The sequence below is a fragment of the Microcebus murinus genome, chromosome 11 (assembly GCF_040939455.1).
Source record: "Microcebus murinus isolate Inina chromosome 11, M.murinus_Inina_mat1.0, whole genome shotgun sequence".
In the NCBI taxonomy this organism is placed as follows: Eukaryota; Metazoa; Chordata; class Mammalia; order Primates; family Cheirogaleidae; genus Microcebus; species Microcebus murinus.
In genome coordinates, this window is record NC_134114.1 from 83,561,172 (window position 1) to 83,575,516 (window position 14,345).

At 40.7% G+C, this 14,345-nt stretch overlaps 1 protein-coding gene across 4 annotated transcripts in view; it reads left to right on the plus strand.

Moving 5' to 3' along the window:
* The first annotated feature begins 1,807 nt into the window (after positions 1-1,807).
* Positions 1,808-14,345, plus strand: part of CAMK4 (calcium/calmodulin dependent protein kinase IV) — a 221,772-nt gene continuing 209,234 nt past the window's right edge. Inside the window, exons 1-2 of one of the 4 annotated variants that reach the window (XM_076008263.1) lie at positions 1,808-2,129; positions 2,882-3,141. In XM_076008263.1, coding sequence (XP_075864378.1) covers positions 2,981-3,141 — 161 coding nt within the window. In that variant the 5' untranslated portion in view covers positions 1,808-2,129; positions 2,882-2,980. Of the gene's footprint in view, positions 2,130-2,702; positions 3,142-14,345 lie in introns of those variants that run through there. The other 3 variants (XM_020290193.2, XM_076008264.1, XM_076008265.1) reach the window with 3 other exon arrangements.

Below are 14,345 nucleotides of genomic sequence, written 5' to 3' on the forward strand. Positions count from 1 at the left end.
TATCATCATAAAATTACTTGTGAGGAATACTTTTGTACTATCATGCATCATGTAACAACATTTTGTTCAATGATGGACAACATGTATGATGGTGATCCCATAAAATTATGATGGAGCTAAAATATTTCTATCACCTAGTGACATCATAGCTGTTCTGACATCATAGCACAATACATTACTCACATGTCTGTGGTGATACTAGTGTAAATGAACCTACTATGCTGCCAGTTGTATAAAAGTATAACACACACAATTATGTACAGTGGATAATGCTTGATAATGATAATAAATCACTATGTTATTGGTTTAGGTATTTACTGTACTTTCTATCATTTTTTTAGAGTGTCCTCCTTCTACTTATTAAAAAACAGTTAACTGTAAAACAGCCTCAGGCAGGTCATTCAGGATCTATTCTAGAAGAAGGTGTTGTTATCATAGGACAGGACAGCTCCACTGAAGATCTTCCAGTGGGGCAAGGTGTGGAGGTGGAAGAAAGTGATATTGATAATTCTTACCCTGCAGTGGCCTAGGCTAATGAGTGCGTTTGTGTCTTAGTTTTTAACAAAGGCTTAAAAAGTAAAAAAAAAAAAAAAAATTAAAATTTTGAAAATAGAAAAAGAATTATAAAATAAGGATAAAATGAAAGAAAATATTTTTGTACAGTTGTATGATGTGTTTGTGTTTTAAGCTAAATATTATTATGAAAGTCAAAGCATTGAAAAAATTTAAAAGTTTGTAAAGTAAAAAAGTTATATTAAACTAATTTTATTTATTATTGAAGAAAGTAAGCTATTTTTAAAATAAACTTAGTGTAGCCTAAGTGTATAGTGTTTATAAAGTCTATATAGTAGTGCACAGTAATGTCCTAGGCCTTCATATTCACTCACCACTCATTCACTGACTCACCCAGAGCAACTTCCAGTCCTGCAAGCTCCATTCATGGTAAGTGTCCTATACAGGTGTACTATTTTTTATACCCTGTTTTTACTGTACCTTTTGTATGTGTAGATACACCAATACCATTGGCTTATAATTGCCTACAGTATTCCATACAGCATCATGCCATACAGGTTTTTAACCTAGGAGCAATGGGCTATATCATCTACCCTAGCTATGTAGTAGGATACACCTATGTTCGTGTAATTGCTCTCTGTGATGTTGACACAATGACTAAATCCACTAAGGAAGCATTTCTCAGAAAGTATCCCCATCATTAAGGGATAGATGACTGTATTTATTTCCAATTTCCAATCAACTAGGAATCACATTTCTATAAGTATTTGATTGTATTTTTTTTTTTTGTTTAGCTCACCAATGAAGGAGGAAAATTCTTAAAAATAAACCAATAAATTGGATGAAAATATTGGGCCATATTTATGACTCGTGTTGTCAGGAATGGAGACTTAATAGGAAGAGTCTAATGCATGTCGGAAGAAAGTCAGGGAAAAAATAGATTTAAAAGTAATATTTACCTGCAGCCTTGGGGCCACACGTGGCCTTCTAGATCCTTGAGTGTGGCCTTTCGACTGAATCCAAATTCTACAGAACAGATCCTTTTAATAAAGGGATTAGTACTGTGAAGTTTGGGGCCACACTTGGGGATCTGGAGGGCCACGTGTGGCTTTGAGGCCACAGGTTTCCCTAACGCTTATTTAGCCAGACATGAGCTGTGATGTAATAATTGTCATATATATGTATGTATATATCATAAGGTAATGCCTAATTGTTGTTCCCTTTCGCTGAAATCTGAAAAGAAAAAAAGTTCAAGGGCAGAAGTAGAAGTGATGTATATTTAACCAATACTCAGAAAAATAGTCATGACAGTTGACGGAGGAACGTTGGAATGCTTATGAAGGGATACATCTCTTGGGAAGAGAAAGGAGCTTTCAATGTAGCAATCTTCTCTGTCTCGAATGATGACAGGTCCTGCCTTAAGGCAGAGGGTTCCACTAGCAGGCTTCCAGAGGGCCCTTCCAGACCTGTAATTCTCAGAGCCACTTCTGTCGCCGGCCTTCAGATGCCGAGACCAAACTCCACACGGCCGGAGTATCTTCTCCCCTTTTAGGAGCTCCCGCAGCGCCACCAGCAGCAGCAACAGCATCTGTTCCAACTGAAGACTTCCCTCAAAGGTGAGTCAGGTCAGCGTGGACCTAGGCGCTTCCTTTCTCTCCGGCTTTCACCGGGTCCGGGCACAGGAGCCCCGGAGAGGATTGGCGACCACAGGGCACACTCCCAGCCACCAATAAAAGCTTTGACAGAGGGGCAGCAAGGGATGGCTGGGTAGCGGGCGCTAGACGGAAGGGAGTCGCCACCGAGACGCGCTCCAGGAGGGCTGAGCGGCGCCCACAGCACCGGGTCCCCTCCTGGCCGCCCGCGGGGCCGCCGGGACGCACGTGCTCCCAGCGCGCGCCGCTCCCGGGGCGAGCGTCCCGCTGCGCGCGGCTCCTTCCCGGCTCCCGCGGGAGGGCGCGTGGGGTGATGCTCCGGCCCCGCTGCCTTCCCGGAGCGGTGGCATCCGGAGCCGCCCCAGCCCGCCCTGCCGCAGCCGCAGCCCGGGCGGGAGAAAGGGAAGAGGGAGGGGGCTGGCGAGGCTGGGCGCGAGGAGGACAGGAGGCGGGCGGGGAAGGAGCTGAGGGGGAGGGAGGCCCCGTGCTCTGCGGCGCCTCCGCCTCGCCGCGCCCGGGCCGGCGGTGACTCCGGGTTCCCCCTCACGCCCTCGCGCAGTTGCTCGCCGCCTTCCGCGCCCGCCCTCGCTCGGGAGCCGAGCGCCGGGAGGGGAGCCGCAGCCGGAGCGCGGCGGCGGCGGCGGCGCGGGGAGCGGCGGCGGTGGGCGTGTGCGTGTGTGAAGGACGCCACCTCTCTCTGGCTCCTGCGTTCGCAGGCGGCGGCGGCGGCGGCGGGCGCCCGGGCTCCTCGCTCCGGCGGCGGCGGCGGCGCACGAGGCGACAGCGGCGGCGGCTTCCGGAGTCCCGCTGCGAAGATGCTCAAAGTCACGGCGCCCTCCTGCTCCGCCTCGTCCTGCTCGTCGGTCACCGCCAGTCCGGCCCCGGGCGCCGGGAGCCTCGTCCCGGATTACTGGATCGACGGCTCCAACAGGGATGCTCTGAGCGATTTCTTCGAGGTGGAGGCGGAGCTGGGACGGTAAGGCGCGGGGCGGCGGGCGCCCGGCGGGCGCGCGGGCTCTGGCGGCGGGCACCGGGGACCGACCCACCCTCTCGCGGGCACAGCTCCCTAAGATGTGGAAGCCGCCCTCCCTGCCCTTCTGTTTCTCCCCGCCTAGTTGATGCCTGGGAGAGAGCTAACCTTCATTCAGGTGCGACTTGGGTTCCCCCCCCTCCCCCAGGGCGCCTAGGCCAGGGCACCTGCTAGGATCAGCCCGACTCTCCCGTCCTCCCTCCTCCTCTCAGGCTGCCACTTCCCTCGGGTGATAGCTCCCACCGCACGTGGGCCCTGCTTTCCCAGTTGGTGTCTTTGCTCACGATTATAGCTTGCCAGAGGGTCCTGTTTGTCTAGTTGCTTTCTGGGGGTGGGGGCGGAGGGTGCCCCTCCGAGTCATGACAGAATTATTAAATTAGATTCCTCCTCCTTCCCTTCATCAGTCTCTCCAAAGCAAGTGGCACTAGAAATTAAACTTAAATACTAGCTTCCCTGCAGAGTCTGCTCAGGAGTGAAGGGGGAAATGAATCATTTAAGAGAGTTGAAGGCAGAATAATGAACTAGTGTGGCTTTAAAGAGAAGCAGCATATGGATATGGAGTCCAGGCAGTGGCAATTAGTGAAGAAGAGTTCTGCTGCTCTTCTTTCATGTGCTAGAGAGGTTTATTTAAATTAGGTATGCAAAAAACCATCTCCCTAGGGTTGCAGAAATGCCTCTCATCCCTCTTCTGAAGATCCAAACAGGTAGCAGTCTGGCCTTGTAAATGATTCCATATGTTCTCATATTTTTATCCATTGAAAATTAGGTTTTTTTTCCCTTCCTTTTCCCCCCCCCTTCTTTTCATGCTTTTTCTTTCTTTCTCTCATAGTAAAGAGACTTGTTTTCATTTCACTCATTTTAGATCTAGGCTATTTCTTATAGGGAATCTGAAGATGTAATTTCAACTGTTGACAAGTTGCAGCTTCTGTACTTACTACTTCTTTGCAATTTCATTTTCCATTCTCTTTTTGCTGGAAACAGCCATTTCTTTCTTTCTTTCTTTCTTTCTTTTTTTTTTTTTACCACCACTGGAGATCACAGAGAAGGATTCTGGATGTTGGTACTTAGTGGAAAGGTGTAAGGATCACTGCCTACACTCCCCCCAATTTGCTACTACAATTAAAGGGTTATTGAGTATAGAAAGAGTGTAAACAAGGCAAAACTTCTGAATGAAAATTTAGTAATTTGTCATTGTTTAAAAATGTTTCAAAATATTTGAGCATTGAATAATGTATATATAAACATCCATTTTTCATTGAGCTTTTTGATATTCATTTGAAGATCTGTTGTATGTAGGTTGAAATGAAATGACAATGATGTCTCCTTTTGTAAGATCCAAAAGCTATTATAATTGTATGATGTGCTGCAGTGGAGCAGTGTAAATTTCTGATTAAAGAGATAATCTACTCAAAATTGTTTACTTGGTGTTTTAGAAACTGCCATATAGTTGAGGAAGTGCCTGATGCCACTGCAGGGACTGTCCCAGCAGCAAATCTGCTTTCTGAGTGACATTTACCCCAGATGTCTCTAATAGGCTGACTTATCATCAACACATATTGTCTTTATGAATCAGCTGCACCATCAGGAAACTCAAGATTTTTTTTTTTTTTAATTTGAGGAAAGGGAAAGTGGATAGAGTAAAATAAACTGCCAATTGTACACACACATGGGATGGCAGACTTACTAGGACAAAACCTAAGAAATTTGCAGCATTTTTTAAAGTTATATGTTGAGATAATTTTTTGAGGATAAATATGAATCAATTATATAGATGCTTCTGAACTTATGATGGGGGTACATCCCGATAAACCCATTGCAAGTTGAAAATACCATAAGCTGAAAATGTGTTCAATACACCTAACCTAGCAAACATCATAGCTTAGCCTAGCCTACCTTAAACATGCTCAGAACACTTACATTAGCCTGCAGATGGACAGAATTATCTAACAAAAAGTTTATTTTTGAATACTGTGCACAGATGGGCATTTTTTAGACATGAAGAGATGCGTAAACATAAAACACAATATTCAAAAAACACTGGCAACACAGTATGCTGTAGAGTACTGGTTGTTTATCCTTGTGATTGCATGACTGGGAGCTGAGGTTCACTGCTGCTTCCTGGCACTGGAGAGAGTATCCTACCGCATATTTCTAGCCCAGGAACAGATCAGAATTCAAAATGTGAAGTGCGGTTTCTACTGAATGTGTACCACTTTTGCACCAGTGTCAAATTGAAAAATCATAAGTCGAACCGTCATAAATCAGGATCCTTAATACACTACTAAGACTCTTGCTCTAACTATCTAGTCTTTTGATTACTTTAAAAGACCACAGAATTAAAATGCTTTGAGAAAAAAAAAAGCTAAAAATCCTTACCTCCACTCTGTTTTTCAGCATCTTTGTAGATGGCAGCGCTGGTAAGGTGCATGCTGACTCTATTTGACTGAGACTTACAGAAATATCATCACTTCATTATCAAAACTTTTTTCAACAAAATAAACCTAGAACATAAAACAGCTGGCATTCCAGACATAATCATTCAGAGTTTATAAGGCCAGAGAATACAACAGAATTATCATTGTAGGTATTGACTGAGTGACAAAAGTCCTTTCCTTCCACACTAGTTTTCAAGTTGAGTACAGTTAATTGGTTTCAAGTCTTTACTCTCAGCCTCGGGTGAAATCTGCCTGCCAGGGTTTCTCTAAGGCCAAAACATTTAATTCATCAGTCACATAGTTGTCATAAACCTGCGAAGAGACCAGTACCTCTGGCGTTCCTCTGCTGTTGCGGTTGGCCTTAGGGTGTAGACAGTCCCCACCAGATTTAGTGATTTGTTGGTTCCTCTTTTACAACTACCTTTTGTAAACCAGTGACTACTGATGGCAAGAATATTGGACAGTGACCACTGGGGCAACACACCTTGAGCAATGTGTTTGGGAACTCGAGGTAAGCTAAATTTCCAAGGCTATACCCACCTGAAACCCCTGGATGGTACCTGCAAAGGCAGGTGCTGGCAGCTATGGACAAGCTGTCATTCAGACCAGGGCAAGATGTGATAACTTTGTGTTTTTTAGGGGGAAAGGGTTAGGGTTGAGTTGCTATTTAAGAGTATCAGGCAAACTAATTTTTCTAAAATCACATTTGGAAATACTGCATTATTTGTAGAATTTGTCAGAAAGTTTACAAAAATCACGATATACCAACAAACTCAGTGTTACTTAAACATAGGAATTGGCCATGATCCTGTTCAGGGCTCCATATCCTGGAGAGTGCTTGGTCTTTTGCCCAGTGATTTGAGAAATTGGCATTGTGAAGGGTTTTCTAAGGGAGAGGGGAGCTCGCCTCCCATCCAGATTCTGTCCAGAGGTTTGGCACATGGAATGACAGGAATTGGCCTGGCCTGCTCTGTGGTACAGATTTGACCCTGTGCATGCAAACACATGCCCTTTCTCTAGTTGCATCCCACCTTTTGTTTCTGCCTCTTACACCAGATGTAAAGAAAGTTTATAACAATGCCAGAAGTATTCTCAGACACATAAATCCAGGGAAACCACATGAAAGATAATTAGGACAAAAGAAGAGTATGTTAAACTATTTTGGAATCACTTTTTAAAAAACTTCCATTCCACTTCCTGTAGTTTCTTTAGGCTAGTGACTTTGAGTACCACCCCCAATCTGATTCACATTTTAAAAAACATATTCATGTGGCAAATCAATTGGACCATAATTATATAGGATCCTTTGCTATGTATATTATTGCTTAGGAACCAAATAGATTTAGATAGTGAGGCATGTATATGTATGTGTACAAAGCAGAAACAATTTCTTAAAACAATGTCTATTCTTAATGCCAATAATATACTCTAATATTTTATGTTGTGTTGTTTCACTTTATTCTATTTCATTAAAAAAATATTGGCTAAGCCCATTTGATTTCACGTCCCATTAATGGGTTGTGACTCAGTTTAAAAAGTGCTGTTTTAGGCCATAAATCTGTATATGACAGATTAAACTATGAGGCAGAATCTTTTTAAAAAAGCCCTGCAGACCAATTGGCAACATTGGGTGGTGTCCATTTGGCACAGCTCTGTAATAGAGAATCCTCCTATCTTTGCCTCCAACTCATTATTGGTTTCTTCTTCTAAACAATCTGGAAAAACTCTGATATCTCCCCCAAAGTTTTCTTGCACACAGGAACCTGAATTGGCTGAGGGGGCCATGGGCTCATACTGGGAGCACCTTCATTATGTAGGGGAGGAACTCAGAGGCCTGGGAAGTGCTATATTCTACACAGTAATGCATAACTTTGGCACTAGATAATTGTCAGCATTGCTTCCTATAAGGAAACATGAGAAGTGTGCCTTTCCTAAGAGAAGGGCTTCATCCAGTGCTCTTGGCATGTCTTCATGCTCTTGGCTCTGGTCGATATAACAAAATATTATAGACTGGGTGGCTTAAACAAAAAAACTTTTATTTCTCACAGGTCTGGAGGCCAGAAAGTCCAAGGGCAAGGTACCAGCTAACTCATTCCCTCTGTAAGGGCTCTCTCCTGTCTTGCACATGGCTGCCTTCTTGCTGTGTCCTCACAAGGCAGAGAGAGAAACAAATCCTATCATGGGACCCCACCCTCATGACCTCATCTGAAACATCCCAAAGGCCCCACCTACAAATATCATTACATTTTAGGGTAGGGCTTCGAAATATGAATTTTGAGGGGATAAAATTCAGCCCACAGCACAGCTCATGAAGAAACAGATCCTCCCTTTTTCCTTCCCTTTTCCTTCTCTTTGGTCAGTCCCCTTCTTAAGCCATTCTCTAGGCCAATGCTAAAATAACCTTGGTTTTTCCCTTACCCTGGGCATTAAGGCCCCACAGCTTATCCAAGTGCACTGCTGGCTACTGGTCTCCTACTATACACATTGCACTTAGCAGCCTGCACTCTTTGGGGATAGTATTTTTTTAACTAGGAATTAAAAATGCACCTGTTCAGTCCCTGTCTTGTTCTCTGTGCATCTGATTCATTTCTCAGGCAGCTGACTCAGGGACAGGGTGGGATTGCAAGTGGGAGAATACAAACTGGGGCTGTGCAGGCTCTTCATGGGAGCACTGACTGTAACCTTCCAGAAGGCAGAGTATGTGGGTTGAGCTTGTTCACTGTCATGTGCTCATGCCCAGCACTGTGTGCAGGTGCTCAACAAACGATTTGAAAGAGAATGAATCAGCGATAGTTGAGGGGTTAGGCACAGCAGGCCACCCCCTTCCTCTTCTTTCAGATCTTGGTCCCCATTGGTCTTGACATTGTGGCGATCTTGGTTCTAATGACCTCAGGGTAAGAGAAATATTATAATCTGTGTATCTTCTCCCTAAAACTTGTGTGATCATAACCCTAGTCTCACTCAGTATTGGTTTTCTTTCTTCACAGTGAGAGTATTGATAACTGCCACCTCTAGCTTGTAGGTGTTGAAAATAATGCCACTTTTCTGTTGGCAGAGTGTTTTGTGGTTCTGAAATGAAAGGGATTCAGTTTCACCTTCACTATCACTTTACCACAGGCATAGCAGAATTAGGAATTAAATCAAGTTGAATTTAAAGACATGAAATGCCTCCAAGGTATACCAACCCCTAAAGTTAACGCATAGTAAATGCTAAATTTGGAAATATACTCATTGTAAGGGACCTTAAAGTCAAGTGAAGACTGATATCATCATTGCTTTAAGAACACACAATTTTTCCTTGTTAAATACTGTTACAAGGTTAAAAATAAATCCAGATTTTGGAAAAAAACACACACAGGTGCTGTCTGCTTCTAAACTGTTCTGGAGAACTTGGCTTGAAAAAAGAGAGGGGAGGGGAGAGAGACAGAGAGAGAGAGAGAGAGAGAGAGAGAGAGAGAGAGAGAGAGAGAAGAAAAACAGTAACCACAAAATAGCTTCAAAGAATTTTCTTGCAAATACTTTACCCTCAGCCATATATGTGTGGGTTATGTGTTTGCAGTAATACATTCAAGAACAAAGTATTGAGTGTTAGCCAAGTAAACTGTTTAAACTACTGATAGTTTTTTTTTTTTTTTTTTGTCCTGCCTGGCTGAAAAAGTAGTTTGTTGTTTTTTTTAAAAACACCCTTCTGGTAAAGCTACATATCTAATAAAAAGAATATTGATTTTCTAAAATTTCAAGGTCAAGTTCATTCTGAAAAATATGGTGCTTCATTGAGTTGAAAAACCATGTATTTCAGGCCAAAGAATAACTTTTCATGAAATCAATAGGAGCTAGAGTCAAGGTTTTACTCAAATTATATCAATCTTTACTTTAATTCTTCTTTCATCTATTTGTAGTTGAGGATCATCTGAGATTTCATAACTCCAGTGGTTTAATTAGGAAGTTGGATCTAAATATTGCTGGCATAGTATTAGCACATAAAGGATGTAGACCCTTCAATGTAGTTCTCATTTCCTTTATTCTAATTGCAAGTAGAGGGAGGGCAGTGGTTAACTGGGTGATGTAAAATAGTGAAAGGTTTAGGTCAGAGGTTTTCCTCAGTCATTATCTCATCAGTGGCAAAGATTAAATAAGGAGAGGCAGCCCAGTGGAGTGGCTCACATCTGTAATCCTAGCACTCTGGGAGGCCTAGGCGGGAGGATCGTTTGTGCTCAGGAGTTCTAGACCAGCCTAAGCAAGAGTGAGACCCCGTCGTCTCTATTAAAAATAGAAAGAACTTAGATGGACAATTAAAAAAGAAAATGGAGGGAGGGTGACTTATAATGATGAATGAAGGATAGACCTTTCTCTTTTCTCTTAGAGCAGAGCAAGGTTATTCAACCTAGGCACTGTAGACATTCTGGGCTACATAATTCCTTGTTATGGGGACTGTCCTGTGCATTGTAGGATGGTTAGCAGTGTCCTTGATCTCTACCCACTAGATACCAGTAGCCAGCCCCCTTACCAAGTTGTGACAACCCAAACTGTCTCTAAACATTGTTAAATGTGGCCCTCCTCCCCTATTGAGAATCATTTTCTCGAACTAGTCTTTTACGTGATTTTCTTTCAGTTATGTACACAGTGGACAACAGGGAGGTTGATAGATTAAGTTCAGTTGGCTTTACTGAGTATCTGCTACAACCAAATGTTTCTCCCATTTCTATACAATGCCATATATGCATATATGATTTCTGTCATATATGCAGACCACCTGTGCTATATAGTTTACTTTGTAGTTTTGTTTAAATCCCTTTATTTTTGTTAACCTAAATCTACTTACAAAGAATACTTATTTTCACTAAATTGAAAGCCACAAATAAAAGCAAATTGTATATGCCATAAATAGCAGCAAATTGTAAAAATAAATTACAATGAAACATAGCATTTTTATTAAATTGTAGCTAGAAATGTTTCCCTGCATAAGGCTGTATGTCTGAGGATTGTTCTCTTAGTTAAAAAAAGAGAGATTATCGAAGATTAGCAGGGTTAAAACCATAATAGCAAAAATTGAGGTTTTCTTCTTGATGTAATCAGAATGATTGAAAGATAATTGAAAGAAAGATGTTCCCATTTTTTTTTATTTCTTACTATTTAATTCCATGCCTTCATGCCACATAAAGTCCTCTAGGTTATAGGTCTGACCTTTTGAATAATTATGACCTAGAAGATGTGTGTTGGCAGAGTGTGCTTGGCAGGGTAAGGGGCTAGAATATGGATGAATATGATGAATAAAATGCTCTTTTGCCTCCAAGTATATGGGGTATAGATAAGAAGGCATCAACAATAAATCTAATACAAGATAAATGAATAAATATATAAACAAATAAATAAAACTCGCATGCGACAGAGATATAAGCACCACAGCAGTCTTTATGACAGAATGATAATTCTTACTGAGATTCTTCATGGGGGAGGGGTCGACCTCGAAGTTTGGTGAGATTTTAGCAGGTAGAGCTCTGGCAAAGGGCGTGCCAGGCAGAGAGTATATATTCTAAGGAGGAGCAAAAAATGGCAGAAAAATGCAGGATGTACATTTTTATTTTGCAAAATTTACAAAGCATTGTAAATTGCAATGGCAGATAAGGTTAGCAGGGTAAGGTGACACCAAACCAAAGACGGCCTGTAAAAAAGAAGAAGAAAAAAAAGGCTGTGTCTATGTCACTTGAAAACCTAAACTGTAGATAAAGTAGTTATTATGAGAGCAATAGGTGGCTACAGAAGCATCTGCATCCTGGGCTGAGGTTGTGGGAAACAGAATTTGCCACTAATCTCTAATCTATATAAAACATGGGGCTGGGTAAGAGAAAACTTACTATGTTGGTTTAAAAACAAAAGAAAGAAAAACCCTCCCATATCCTGTGTCTAGATAAGAAAGGGGAAGTGTGGGATTGAAATCAGTTGCTTACACCAGGTGAAGAGTCAGTAAAAAGAAAGCCAGTAAATATTTTTACCTTGGGGGGGCCACTCTGTCTCTGTTGAAACCCTTGACTCTGCCATGGTTGAGCGAAGCCAGTCATATACAATAATACATGGACAAATGCACGTTGCTGTCTTCCAGTGGAAGATTATTTGTGACAGTGAAATTTAAATTTCATGTCATTTTTCCATCAAAAAATGTTATTCTTCCTTCGATTTTTAAAAACTATTTCAAAATTTAAAAATCATTCTCAGATTGTGGCTGTACAAAATCAAGCAGCTGCTAGATTTGGCCCATGGTTTGCTAACCTAGACCAATTGAGCTAAAATTCTTCTCCTCCTCAATTGCATGAGAATTTCAAGTTAAAATGACATCAAAATTTCAATTATTCAAGGAACCACCTTGATATTCTCTTTCACTTTGAAAATGTCAACCTGATATTAGTTTTCCAGCTGAGCACAAGCTTAAAATGCATACTCATTCTTTTTCTAGATCTACTGAAACTGCTACAGTTAACAGTTCTAACCTATGTAGCATGTTGACTAGTTCTGTTCCATTCATCTGTTTTCATTCTTCCTATTTTTTTTTAATCTGGTATTGACTGTGTGATTGATGTTTACCTCATACAATGTTTTTTGAAAATGAAGAAGCTTTACTTGAAGTATAAGTTAAATTTCCATACTGTGATCATCCTTTACATCCAAAGACTATTTATGGGTGGGTAATTTGTTTTGTACATAGTAATTAAATAGATTTCAAGTTGATCTTTATTATATTTGGGGTGAGAATAATATGCTAGATAAACATATTGATAAAATATCTATCTCTAGTAAAGTGTAATTTTTCTGTATATTTGTGTTGAATAATCCTTCTATATGCTGTGCATATATCTCAGATGGACTAATTAAGGTACTTTCAATTGGGACCCTGTTCAAATGAGCAACCTTTTGAAAAAATAGAATTATTCCTTTTTTATTGAATAGGCTTTAGAGCTAAACAAAATCAGCCACTCATATTTTAACTAAAGCAGAGATTTCTAAAGTGGGATGTGTAATACGATGTAATACAATGTGTAATACAGTGAGGTGCCGGAAGAAAGTATTATATAATCTATTTTTTTTATTGTTGCTTTTTATTTTTGGATGTTTTAAAAAGCACATTATATATTGGTTCAGTAGCACATGTATAGCATCAATAGATAGATTAGTATACGCAACTTAGGAGCATGGGTCAAAGAATGGTAGCTATAAGTGAATACTGAATAAACTACTTATATTTAGTTAACATTCTACTTTATGAAAATGAGTTTAAGGCAGATACATAGATCAGAATGCAAACGAAAAAGAAATCATATTGCAAGGTGTGTCTTTGTGCACAAAGGGGAAGTGGGTACATATGTGTACTTGTTATGCATTTCAAGACTACTTGATGAAAGGTTTTGATAAGAATTTACTGCCGTTGTAACCAAAAAAGTCACACAGAAGAAAATAGAAAAAGAATAAAGGAATACAGCTTGCACACATCAAGCAGAGGGTTAAATGAATTTCGGGTTGAACAAGAAAGATCAGTGGTCATGGAGTTTAGAGGAGAACAAAGGAGACAAGTGGAGTGTTTTAAAATCTATTTACAAGAATCTCAATTTTAATTTAACTAATGTACCTCATGACAAATTTTGCCAACTGCTTGCTTAGGCAACTAAAGGCATTGACCTAAAGTGTTTTTGGGGCAGTGCTTGAAGAGTTATGGGCATTAGTGCCAGTATGTTGAATTTAACTTTGTTAATAAATGTATTGTCACCACTCATTATTTGTTAAGTTATGCCTCAGGGTGATTTGGTTGAAAAATTCACCAGGCACAAAAGTGTCTTTTAGGGAAAAAAAAGACTTAGACTTGAGACCACTCTCTGATTAGAATAGTCTCTAAAAAAGGTAAGGGATATGACATGTTCTTACCTGTGTTCTGTACTAGATTGTAGCAGCATTCTTTATTCAAAGTGCACTTTCATCATGTCTCTAGACAGAACTTGACTAGTATTACAAACTAGAACATAGAAAAAGAGGAGATAGTGAATCTGTAAATGTAAATGTGTTTACACATTTACTGTTACCTACAATGCTGTAATTTGGATGATTTCTCCCTAATTTATGCCCTTATATACTATTGGATAGAGATCTTTGCTTGCATTTTGCCTTTCATTGTGCAGAATCTTACACTTGCCAGGTTGATCCACTTTACTGCAGTATCTTGAAGGGACAATTAGTGACTGCTTTAACTTACTAAGTGACTACCTTCCATTTGGGACATTAACAGACACACAAAATTGTTCTTTAGTTGTGACAGCTGTTCCACGTTTAGTCTTTACCAGGATTTAAATATGCTGCTACCTATTCATTCAAGTGAATCTTACGTTTTTTTTCAAAGCTCTCTGTCAGGACAACCACTGAAAAAATAAGACTATGCTATTAAATGCGGCCAAATTCAAAATATATAATTCAATAAATCAGCCTGGCCTAGAGTGTTCAGTTATAATAGGCCTCTAAAGATTTCTTCTGTGAGTGGAAACATTTTTAGTGGCTCCTTTGGGACTCTAAAGCCTTCCTTTCCTTTTCCCCTCAATGTGAACATGTAAGCTAATAAAAATGTTCAATGAGGTAAACTTGCGAGCTCTCCTGAGTGCAGCCTGTAACTAAGAATGTAATAAACAGGGCTTGAATCACATGTATGTATGCCACAGTAGTGAAGTGGAAACCTGAGCA